The sequence below is a fragment of the Cyprinus carpio genome, chromosome A1, assembly GCF_018340385.1.
Source record: "Cyprinus carpio isolate SPL01 chromosome A1, ASM1834038v1, whole genome shotgun sequence".
Taxonomy (NCBI): domain Eukaryota; kingdom Metazoa; phylum Chordata; class Actinopteri; order Cypriniformes; family Cyprinidae; genus Cyprinus; species Cyprinus carpio.
The window spans coordinates 7,812,550-7,824,806 of record NC_056572.1 but is presented as its reverse complement, the minus strand read 5'-3'; the positions used below and the strand labels follow the sequence as shown (position 1 = coordinate 7,824,806).

Genomic DNA, 12,257 nt, shown 5'->3' with positions numbered 1-12,257 from the left:
ACATTGTCCCTTTCCATCCTGAAATGAAGAAGGACACAGTTTTTTTTATCTAGCTGTATTTTCTCAGTGCATCCTATAACATCCAAGTGAAAGATATAACACCAACATGTCAGAAAAAAAAAAAAAAAAACTTTGCACCTCTAAACTTTGCTATATTTGCCCACTCTTCTTTGCAGAACTGCTCAAGTTCAGTTAAATTTGATGGTGATCATTTGTGGACTGCAGTCTTCAAGTCATTCCACAGATTTTCTATGGGTTTTAAGTCTGGGCTCTGTCTAGGCCATGCAAGGACATTCACCTTTTTCTCCTTCAATCACTGTTTGCTCAGTTTTGCTGTGTGCTTTGGGTCATTGTCATGTTGGAAGGTAAACCTTCTTCCCATTGACAACTGACTAGCAGAGGGAACCAGATTTTCCTCAAGAAATTCATGGGATTTTACCCCATCCATTCTTCCATCTATCCTGACAAGTGCTACAGTCCCTGCTGCAGAGAAACACCCCCATAACAGGATATTACCACCTCCTGCTTTACTGTAGGAATAGTGTTATTTGGATGTTGAGCTGGATTGGATTTCTGCCAGACATATCATTTGGCGTTGAGGACAAATAATTCAATTTTAGTCTCATCTGCCTAAGAATCTTCAAGGTGTCTTGCAACCCTCCCATACAAAAAAACTATCCAAAAAACACATAAAATCATTATCACGTAAATCAACCCCCTGTAGCGTGAACCAGACAAATTAAAGATTCGATCGGGATCCTGGTTGAAACATGAGCCAAATTCCACAGAAAGGCAGGATGTTGTAAATCAACTCCTAGCACCACAGTCTGAAGCAAGATAACCAACCAACTCTTTCAGAGAACAGCTTTCAACATTAACACCATTAGAACAGTTATTGACAATTTCAATTCGAAGAAGAGATTGTCTAATTTGGGGCAAGTAATCGAAAGAAATGGACAGTCTGAACCTCACATATAAAGCCATGAGAGAAAACAAGATCGTTGGATTGACTTCCCCCCACCTAGCAAAACCAGACTGAAATTCCTAAGGAGACCTGTTATCCCCTCTGGTCTTCACAGGACATATCCTTTCTCCCCAGAATGGCACAGAGAATGCCTTCCAATGCATATATGCAACAAAATGAACTCAAAAGACTTCGAAATGGATATCAGTCCATTGCTTAACTCCATTTTATACCTGTAACCCACACATTTGATTATAATGTTTCTAATCACTTATTGTGGTATGTCTTTTTAAATAACTCTTGAATAGCTTAAGGGATCATATTCATGTGTATGTATGAGTGTTCAAATCTTATTGCTTGAAAAGTTTCTGACCATCAGTTATTTGTCAAATGTATCATATTCTTGTTATAGGAATCATGTCCAAATTATACCCTGCAAGAGCGGGAAAATTCGGACCACGTGCTTGATAAGATAACATATGATTTATGAATGGGTGGGACAGACAATGCAACCGAACCGAGAAAAGACAATATCTAATTGGTCAAGACAACATTTGAGGTGTGGCCAAAATGCCAGTTTAAATACTCAGGACACCATCAAATTTTGCTTTTAGCTTTGAGCTTGCGTTTAGCTTTTGCTATCAGTCATGCCGGCTTTTTAGCTGCTGCTTTTAGTCATGCTTTGTCATCACTTTTAGCGTTCTTCGAGCGCCGTTCCAGCGTGCTTTGGCCTGCACGCCTGCTGCTACTTAGCCACGATGAGAAGAAACACCCACCTAGTCTCATCAAACTTTACTTCTGTTCTTTTTACTTTAGTTTCTTTTCTTTTCCGTTTGAGAGTTTCGTGTTCTGAGTTAAGTTTTGTAACGCCGTGTCTCCGAGTCTGACCTCGCGTGCCCGTCTGAAACTTCAACCAGCCCCACAACTCTGCATCGTCAGCCAACGCCCAACCACGGGCTTCCCAAGACGTCACTTCAACGACTACTGAACTTCCAGCCAGTCAGCAACCTCTGGAAACCCTCTTTTCAGCGACAACAAAGGGAACCCCGTTACACAGACATCACAAGTAACGTACCTCCAGACTCTGATCTGTACTGGTGTTATCTAATATAATTTTAACCTAATTGATGAACTCAATGCGAGGGTTAATTAAGTGATTGATGGTTGTTAATGTCTATGCAATTTCACGTATTGCTGTAAACTTGGGATTTCACATTTTCATTCTCTTAAACTCATTCTTTCCTAACGTTCTATCCTCCTGCAACTTGTGTGAATGTGTGAGTGCGTGTGCTTATGTGTTAGATTAGTTTATATGTCTTAGATTTATCTAATAAAACCTTATTCATATTGAAAAGAGAAGTATCTTGTGTTTTGTGCTTACAAGTTAATGTCTTAAACTGCCGATCTTGTTACTGTGCTAATTAATAGTGTTTTCACTATACTTTGGATATTAATATCCAGCGCAGATTTGATGTTAAACGGCTCATTCAGTGAATCGCTGGCCGTTTCAGTGATCAGCCGTGAAACAGTGATTCTGTTCTCACATTCACTTGTCATGCATGTTTAGTTTTGTCATTTTATTTGAAGTCATTTCTCCCTGCAGCTCATACAAGCCAACTTTGTGGAAAATTTGTGATATTGTTGTCACATGCACACAATGACCACTCTTTGTCATAAATTCCTGCAACTGCTTCAGAGTTACTGTAGGCCTCTTGGTCGCCTCTCTGACCAGTTTCCTCCTGACTCTTTCAGTTTGGAGTGACGTCCTGATCCAGATACCTTCCAATTCTTAATAATAGACTTTCGCTGTGCTTCTAGGCATTGATCATTTTTTTGTATTCATCTCCCGACTTGTGCCGTCCCCACACTTTATCCCTGAGGTCTTTTGACAGTGCCTTGCCACCCATAGTTAATTGTTTGTTTCAGTTGCACTACCAAGGACTGAAATAATCCAGGAAAGCTCTTTTTTCATGCTGAGCTAATCAAAATAAACCACAGCTGATCACTGCTGAAAATTGGTGTGATTAGCTACATCTGATTACGTTTACAAATCATTTTTAAGAGGGAGTGTTCCTTTTTTTCCTGACATATTGGTGTTATATCTTTCACTTAAATGTCATAAGTTGCACTGAGTAAATACAGCTGGATAAAACAAAAACTATGCCTGTCTTTATTTCAGGCTGCGAAGCAACAAAATGTGATTATTTTCAAGGGGTGTGATTCTTTCTATACCCACTGTAGAAAGGTGTATGTCTTGAAAAGTTACCACTTCAGTGACAGCTTTTGTAACTTTTTATTTTTTCTGTGAGTGTACATGCTACATGCAAGACACCCAATCATGTCTACATGCGCCACTGCTTCATGTTTGTCTATTGTCTGCAGAGCAGGCCGTGGCAATGGCTAGGTAAGAAGTTCAGCACCATCTGTAGTTTCAGTCTAATCTTAACTGTGTAAATCAGATAGCCCTATGGGCAGCAGCGCCTGTCACCAGAAGCAGAGTAACCATGGAGACAGTCCCCGCGGACAAGTAGGCCCCTATACTGTGTCTTGTTTTCAAAAGCATTTCCTGAGTCACTGAAACATTTGGATTTCTCTTGTTTTCTTAATCAGATGAGGACAGAGATGGATTGGCACACAAAAAGTCTTCCCTCTGGGTGTTACAAGAACTTAGCAGATGTAAACTATATGAATGTTTGCTGTGCTACCTGAACCATGTCCAATTATGTGTCACTGAACACCCACTCACTAAACACTGGCCATTACACAACTATTTCAGCTTAACAAACACATTCCAATGCACATCTACACACAAACAAATTAGGAACTGCCCATTTATGCCGCAGTCTGTAGTGTTTATTTGAACATTTGGAAGCCTACAGAGGAAGTCGTTTTAAGTAATTTCCTGTATAATCTCTATTAGTTCATGTGCTTTGACTTTTTCTCTGGAGAAAACGATCACAAATCAACTTGATTCCAACATATGTCCAATTGTAAGTCTAATCACTATACAAAACACATATAAAACACTTCTCCTTAACAAGCTGCATGATTTATATCATTTATTTAGAGTGTATTAAACAAATGCATTAAATATTAATACGTTAAATCTTTGTTCAAAACCTTAAGTTTGAGCAATAATAGTGATATTCACTTTAGCAAACACCACTAAATATATCAAAAAATCTGAATAAGCAGTGTATATATCTGATATGTAAATTAGGATAAACGGATTCTTTATATTTGCTTATCATCTATTCCATATCTGATGCGGTAAATTATTAGCGTGTAAATGAATGTCATATTACATTAATCACTTCATGTCATTTTGATTCATCTTGACATGTTTACAGTCTGTTTTAGAAGACTAATGTATCCAATATCACTTTCTGGGATTTCTGCTGAGAAAACGAGAAGCTAGGGAGAGAGAAAGAAAATATATGGGGAAACAGCTTCTCTTATGTTTGCCCAGAGCATGTAGCTTAATCTAATGTCACAGAGTCACACAGTTGTTTATTGATCATAAAAAGGGAGTGTGTTATTTTAAGCCACAAGCAACTATTCAAGTCCAAACACACACACACACACACACACGATCAATCCCTTCCTCTTTAACACTTGAACACAGACATGCAGTACTGAATGTTAGTCTGACTGCTTGAACGTCTCTTGCTGTGCAGTAGTGTATCAAAGTCAGTTCATGGAAGTGAACACAATAAGCCATTTTCTTTGAAGTTTATGAATGGTTTGACATGCAGGATAACTGTTTTGTGGCGAATGACTGAGCCAAAGACCTGTTCTCATGATGACTGCACTGTTAAAATGGTCTGTTGTGATACTAACGTGGTTTGTCAGCTATAAATCTGTCTGAAACATTCTCAACGAATATTTCATATAAGCCATTTTCAGCATGCATAATAAAATGACATCTTTAAGAGTGCAATAGTCCCCTTGAATTCTTATTTCTATTCATCCTGAATAGCACTTACAAACGTATGAATGTCATTGCATTTCATTCAAAACACTAAACCAAATGGCTTTTAAATATAGAAGAAAAAAAAGAAAATTGTAGATACTGTACTGTATTTTGTTCACACACACAACTTCATAAAGAAAAAAAATCAAATTTGCTTACAAATGCTATTTGGTTTGATATTCTGTAATCTAATCTAGAATTAAGTGTGGGGGATATATATATATATATATATATATATATATATATATATATATATATATATATATATATATAGTTAGTGGTAATTCTTGAAAGAGTAAAACAGTGATGCTTTGAGTTAGTTGATATGTGCATTAGTGTGTTCACACATATATATTATTAATATACCTAGCAACATAAAACATGGTATGAGAGAATTACATTATTCACAGATGAGAGTATATATGCAATAAATAAACAAATACATTGATATTAAAAACGCTGCTAGTGGGTACTTAGGGGAACAGCGATTTCTTTGTATTTGAGGTGCACAGCGTACTATGGTGTGTAACTCCTCACACACTGTGAAGTGAGAGCATATTCAACAGTTTGAACGCTATGAAAGATTCACGTTAAAGAACTCTCTTTTCACCCTGTCTCTACTCCTGCCCGCCTCTTCTAATGTCTACAATGCTCTTGTGAAACGAGCACTTGTATACTGTCAGAAGTCAACCAGACAGCATTACCCATTTCCCATCCAAATGAAATGGGCCTGCAAACACACACACACACACACACACACAGGCTAACACACAGCACACAGGACTTTTAAAGGAAGAAAAATGTCTGCCATTGTCAGACTGGCCCATTTAATAAAAACTGAATACAAAAAAGCAGGATTTAAAGGAAGAAAAATGTCTGCCATTGTCAGACTGGCCCATTTAAGCAGCATGGATTACACCAGCAATACAATGTACAATCTGTAGAGCAACACTAACCAAAGCACTACTTATCCATCACATAATCACAGCTGTTTTTCAGGATTGTATTGTCCACCCCTTTCTTAAAATTGAATGTTCTAGTGGTAACTTTTTCCTAGTAGAGTTCTCCACAACTACTGTATATGCATGAGTCTTCTCTTCTGTTGCAAGCCAAACATTAAAAAATAAGTTAGTTAATAAAAATGTACAGGTCAAGTCCGGAAAAAAGCAATCAAATGCACTGTTCCTTCCTTCATTTGTGTAATTTATTGTTTATGTAATGTTTTATAGTATATAACTTAGCTGTTCAGCCTTTTCAGTGTAAAACAGCTAAAACGAATCAAAGTACAGTGAAAATCCAATTCATCATCATGAACTAGATAATAGCACCAGTATTATCTAATTGATGATGATATATTGCTTTTTCACTACTTTAATAAAGCGAATCCAAACACACTCTGAAGGATTTGTATCTCATATGACAGCAATTATTGAAATGTTTGAGTACAAACAAAACGCCATTTCCTTTAAAGAGAGGCACATGCAATATATTCTCCATATCTAAAACAACTCTTCAGTTACTGTATGTTGTTCTTTCTTTAGCAGTTGTTTGATTTAGGTCATGCTTTAATTAAAAAAGCAGTCCATTTTAAGGGTTTCCCTTAATTAGTCAAGTGGAGGGTCTCATAAGTTAATGAGGTGGATAGACGTAAAAGTAAACACTTCTCTATATAAAGTGTGTTTGCGTTATCAGGATGAGCTAAGCTGTTAGACATTAATTGGCCTTGGAGAGTGTGCGAGAGTGTCTGTGTGATTGATCTGTTCTAAGTTTAGCTCTTGGTAGGTGAGCAACCATAATGATTACACATAAAAAACATGGCGTCAGCTAAACAAAAATTTACTTTTCAAAAATAGCTCAAAAATGCCACTAGACAATTTTCTGGTATCACCGTTAATAGCTGGAAATTAAAGTACAATGGAAGTAGTGGGTGTTCATTTGGACGTAATTGTCATGCTCCATGGCATTAAGTTCGGGCAAGGGGGTTTTCATAATGCAAAACATTCACATTTATATAATTTTGTACTCTTGTTACTCTCACTGTGGGAGCATTGTTACGACTTGACCTAGTTTTTCAAATATCAGTAATTCTGTTCTTTCTTCTTTTTTTCTGCAGGACGCAATATGAAAATCTGGTCATGGGTGGGTATCTGATGAGAAATGAGGTCCTCAGAAAACACAAGCACTTCTTGCACTGTGGGAGGCTATGAATGGGAATGCTCAGATTCGCTATCTGAAAAGCTATTGCACACAAACAAGACTCTGGCCATGAATGAAGCTTCCTTTTCAGTGTGACAAGACACCAAGTGTTCAGTGAACAGAGGAAAACAATAATCCATTTTCTCAAGCTGATGTTTCTAACAGAACTGAACAATCATCCATGTGATTTCAACGTTACATCCAATTACAGTCAAAGCCAGTGGAATACTGCTAAAGATCATAACCTGTGTAAACAACAAAACCTGCTGGAGCTATGGCTGAAGCACAGATGTCCATTTTGCCTGGGTCCAGTGGACAAGGAGGAAGTATGGTGACCAGTGCCTTACTTTGCTGGGCTATGGCTCTTGTGTTCCTCTCATTGACGAGGGTGCCTGTTGTTCAAGGTGACTGCTGGCTGATTGAAGGAGAAAAGGGATTTGTGTGGTTGGCAATCTGCAGCCAGAACCAGCCACCATATGAAAATATTCCATCGCATATTAACAGCACAATTGTTGACCTGCGCCTCAACGAGAACAAAATTCGAAGTATCCACTTTTCTTCCTTAAGTCGCTTTGGAAATCTCACATACCTGAATATGACTAAGAATGACATCTCTTATATAGAAGATGGTGCTTTCTCTGCCCAATTCAATCTTCAAGTACTGCAGATTGGCTTTAACAAGCTAAGGAACTTGACCGAGGGGATGCTGAGAGGATTGGGACGCTTACAATACCTCTATCTTCAGGCTAACCTGATCGAGACCGTCTCAGCCAATGCCTTCTGGGAGTGTCCTGCGATAGAAAACATAGACCTCTCCATGAACAGGATTCAGCAACTGGATGGTGCTACATTTCGTGGTCTATCGAAGCTTACAACGTGTGAGCTCTATTTAAACCCATTCAGTTGCTCTTGTGAGCTGTTGGGATTCCTGCGCTGGCTTGCTGCGTTCCCAAATCGGACAAGTGAGCGGATGGTGTGTGACACACCTGCTGGCTTTTCAGGCTACAATCTCTTGAGTCAGAACCCCAGAATGCCAAGATTTCGAAATGCTTTCCATGCACTCTCCTCTGTTTGCGATGATGACAATGTGACGCCATATCTTCATGGATCTTCAGATGGAAGCACTCCCTCAATGTTGCCTGATTTGAGCCCTTGCGGACTGGATGATTGTTCCTCAGGAACATTTCCAGTGGAGCCCATAAGCATCAGCCCCACCTTTCTGGATCCAGATGCACGTCCTGTAATAAAACTAAAAGAAGTTACCCACACAAGTGCAATAATCACCATCCAGATTCCAAATCCATTTCGCAAAATGTACATCCTTGTCTTGTATAATAACAGCTTCTTCACTGATATCCAAAACCTGAAAAGCCAGAGAGAAGACATTGAGTTACAGAACCTTAAATCTCACACTAACTACACATACTGTGTGGCATCCATTCGTAATTCACTGAGATTCAACCACACCTGCTTGACCATCTCTACAGGACCAAGGACATTGCAAAAACATGTGCCAAATGATTCAACTACCACTCATTACATTATGACCATCCTCGGTTGTCTCTTTGGGATGCTGATTGTTATGGGTTTAGCGTTCCATTGCTTGAGAAAGTGCAAACAACAAGATGAGCCAAAGAGCAAAAAGCTGGAGAAGATGAAAAGAAACTTGATCGAGATGAAATATGGAACTGAGTTGGAACAAGGCACTATATCACATCTGTCACAGAAACAAATTCTGTCCACTTGTGAAACAGTACAAAGGATGCCATACTTGCCAACTGCCAGTGACACAGATCAGTATAAGATGCAAGAGATCTCTGGGACACCAAAGACTACAAAAGGGAATTACATGGAAGTGAGATCAGAGCAGCCAGAGCGCAGCATTAGGGAATGCAGCATTCCTCCATCAGAAACCGGCCAGGGATCTGTTGCAGAGATATCCACTATTGCAAAAGAAGTGGACAAAGTAAACCAGATCATCAACAACTGCATCGATGCACTCAAATCCGATTCAACATCATTCCAGGCTGCAAAATCCGGCGCTGTATCCACAGCAGAGCCACAGTTGGTCCTTATATCAGAACATCCACCAGGCAAGTCCGGTTTTCTGTCTCCAGTGTACAAAGGAGGGTACCATCATCCTCTACAAAGGCATCACAGTATGGATGCCCCACAAAAGCGTGCGAGCACATCCTCGAGTGGTTCACTGCGCAGTCCACGCTCTTTCCGTTCTGAAGGAGCTTACAGATCAGAGTCCAAATATATTGAGAAGGCATCTCCGCTCGATGAGTCGGGAATCATAACAGTCACTCCAGCCGCTGCAATCCTGAGGGCAGAGGCGGAGCGGATTCGACAATACAGTGAACACAGGCACTCCTACCCTGGTCCCCACCACCTAGAGGAGTCGATAGAGGTGTCAGGGAGCCGGAAGTCATCCATTCTGGAGCCGTTGACACGCTCCCATCCACGGGAGCTGTCCTATTCACAGCTCTCACCACAGTACCACAACCTGAGTGGCTATTCTAGTCCTGAGTACGGCTGTAGGCCTTCTCTTAACCTTTGGGAACGTTTTAAACTCCACCGCAAACGTCACAGGGATGAGGAAGAGTACATTGCAGCAGGTCATGCATTAAGGAGGAAAGTACAGTTCGCCAAAGATGAGGACCTACATGACATTTTGGACTACTGGAAAGGAGTCTCTGCTCAGCAGAAATCATGATTGCTGTTTTTATAGCTCATTCAATTAAAGAAGACCACATAAATCTCTGGACCAAACCAACCAGTATCAATGACTAAGTGACAAGTCAGCACTCACTTTTAGAAAAATAGCTTAGAAGTATTACTAGCTCTTTTCAATCATTCTGTTTGAGAATGAAAACTAAATAAAAGGTACTGTAGTTCTTGCAGTGAGTGTACGTGCCAAGTGGTAAGAATAGAAAACTTTTAACAGTATTAACCTCAACTCAACATTTGTTTTTTATATATTGGAAATAACAATAAACTACTATTATATTATCATTCTCACCATTATGACCATCATTGATTACTAGTATTACTGTTAAGATTGATTCTTCTTATTATTACAATTAATCTTTGGTTATCGCATGGCCGTGTCCTGTGACAGTATTGACTGTTGTGTACTTGGAAAAACATACAACTCAAAATGTCTGCCGCACACTGTTCTCCCAAACCTTCGATTTTTATACAGACTGTGCAACTTTGAAAACGCTCTTTTTTTTTCTTCTTTAGCGACTGTTCAATGGACAACTGATGAATTTGCTACAGAAGCACACATCTACTGGATTTTAAAACAACTTTTCAGAAAAAAAAAGCTTCTCTTAATGCTTTCTCCATTCTTTTTTTGGAAAGTTTACATTTTCAAACATACAATGAATGTTTCAAGTTCTTAAGACTTACACCTGCAATGTGATTACATACAGACACAGTTGTGCAGGTCGAACTGTTTTTGGCTTTCTATTGTTGTATTTCATTAACAGATCTTCAAGCAGTGCTACTGATAAAACTGACCCCACAAACTCAACGCAAGTCCTGCATACTGGAGAATGAATGTATTGCGTGTTAACTCTATTTTTCTCCAACATCAGTTTTACAGTCTATGGGGCCTAGTTCAGATTAAACCCAGTTAGATTCTTGTTTGCAAGACCTTCACAAAGATATTGCTACAACATGCCTACTTTAAACCACTGTGAACCCAAAGACCTTGCTAAATCAGTCCTGGGTTTTTTTTTTTGTTTGTTTGTTTTTTTACTGAGATTCAACAGAGTTATGTTATCTATGGCTTTTTAAGCCAAGTCTAAAGTGCTGATCTAGGCAGTCCTAATAGCATAATCTTTTTTTCACCGCCATTAATGCTGATAGACTATTTAGATTCCACTGATTAGAACAATGGATTTTGCCTCTTCATTTTGAGGAAACAAATTTAAGACCTGTACTGTGAAACCACACATTACAATACACTGCTTCATGGAGTGAAATAACATGACATTTAAATTATATCTGAATCAAAGTGCATGTCAAATATCTGACAGAAAAATTGTCAACCAAATATTAAACCCTAGAGTGCACATAGCATTGTTTTTAAACCATCATATCCACCATTCCAAAACATGGGTAGATTGTTTGGAATTTTGTCAGGTTGCGTGGGATTTATGGAAGAAATATGTTAAAGATATTCATTTCGCCAACTTTTTTTTTTTTTTTTTAATGAAAATGCCATTGTAAAACTGATTGTTGAACTGATTTATTGCTTATTGTATGAAATTGGATGTTGTTTCTCTGTGGCAGCCTGGCCCTGAACATGCACACTCATCTTGTTCCTAACATGAAAATTGTTTCCGTTTTGATACACAATTAAGTTTAAAATGTTTAGACAATTCCAGGTCATTTCTGAGCTAAATGAACGCCTACAAGACTGGACTAATGCATGATAATAGGGACAAAATAATAATTTAATCCAAATGTCTACATAATTAATGTTGGTCTTTAAACCGCCAAAAGATTTCTCTGATCTTTTCCTTAATTTGTGCATAAATAAATCTTAAATATTTGATTATTATACTCTTTGAAAAACATGTCCCAAGTTCAAACCCCCAATTTTTAAAGTTCGACTTACATGCACTGTATTTCATTAATGGGTCGATATGTTGAGTTGATTGTCATCTCTTATACTGCAAACTGTAGCACTCCAGATTTTTCATGGACACTGAAAGTAAGCTGATAGAAGATGACTTGGTGAATGTAGAGCAGCCTGAAAACAGCCACATGTATGGGCTACTTATAAGATGGAAAGAATGGATCAAAGGGCTTTCATGTCTGGTGGAAATGTCAAAGAGCACAATAAAAATGGTTTTATTTCTTAAAGAATAAATACTTTTTTCTTAAAGACATATTGTGTCTCAAGCAGTGTTCAGCGGTGGAGCTTAAGGTTAGTCTCTTGATGTGTTTTTGTGAGAACAGCACAAACACATTGAGGTGGGCTGAAATGTAATTGCATGTCCAATAAGAAACCTACTGGGTCTCAGAGACTTATATCATACCAGAAAACAGGAGCTAATGTTTTTTTGCTGACCAAAATGGTCTACACTGTCAGGAAAAATGTGCAAA

At 38.5% G+C, this 12,257-nt stretch overlaps 1 protein-coding gene across 2 annotated transcripts in view; it reads left to right on the top strand.

The window, feature by feature from the left end:
• The window catches only part of LOC109083127 (protein ELFN1-like), an 82,464-nt gene extending 70,424 nt beyond the window's left edge, over window positions 1-12,040 (top strand). For both annotated transcript variants that reach the window (XM_042734511.1, XM_042734572.1), the window contains one exon: window positions 7,051-12,040. In XM_042734511.1, coding sequence (XP_042590445.1) covers window positions 7,408-9,852 — 2,445 coding nt within the window. In that variant the 5' untranslated portion in view covers window positions 7,051-7,407 and the 3' untranslated portion in view covers window positions 9,853-12,040. The remainder of the gene's footprint in view (window positions 1-7,050) is intronic.
• The last annotated feature ends 217 nt before the right edge of the window (window positions 12,041-12,257 follow it).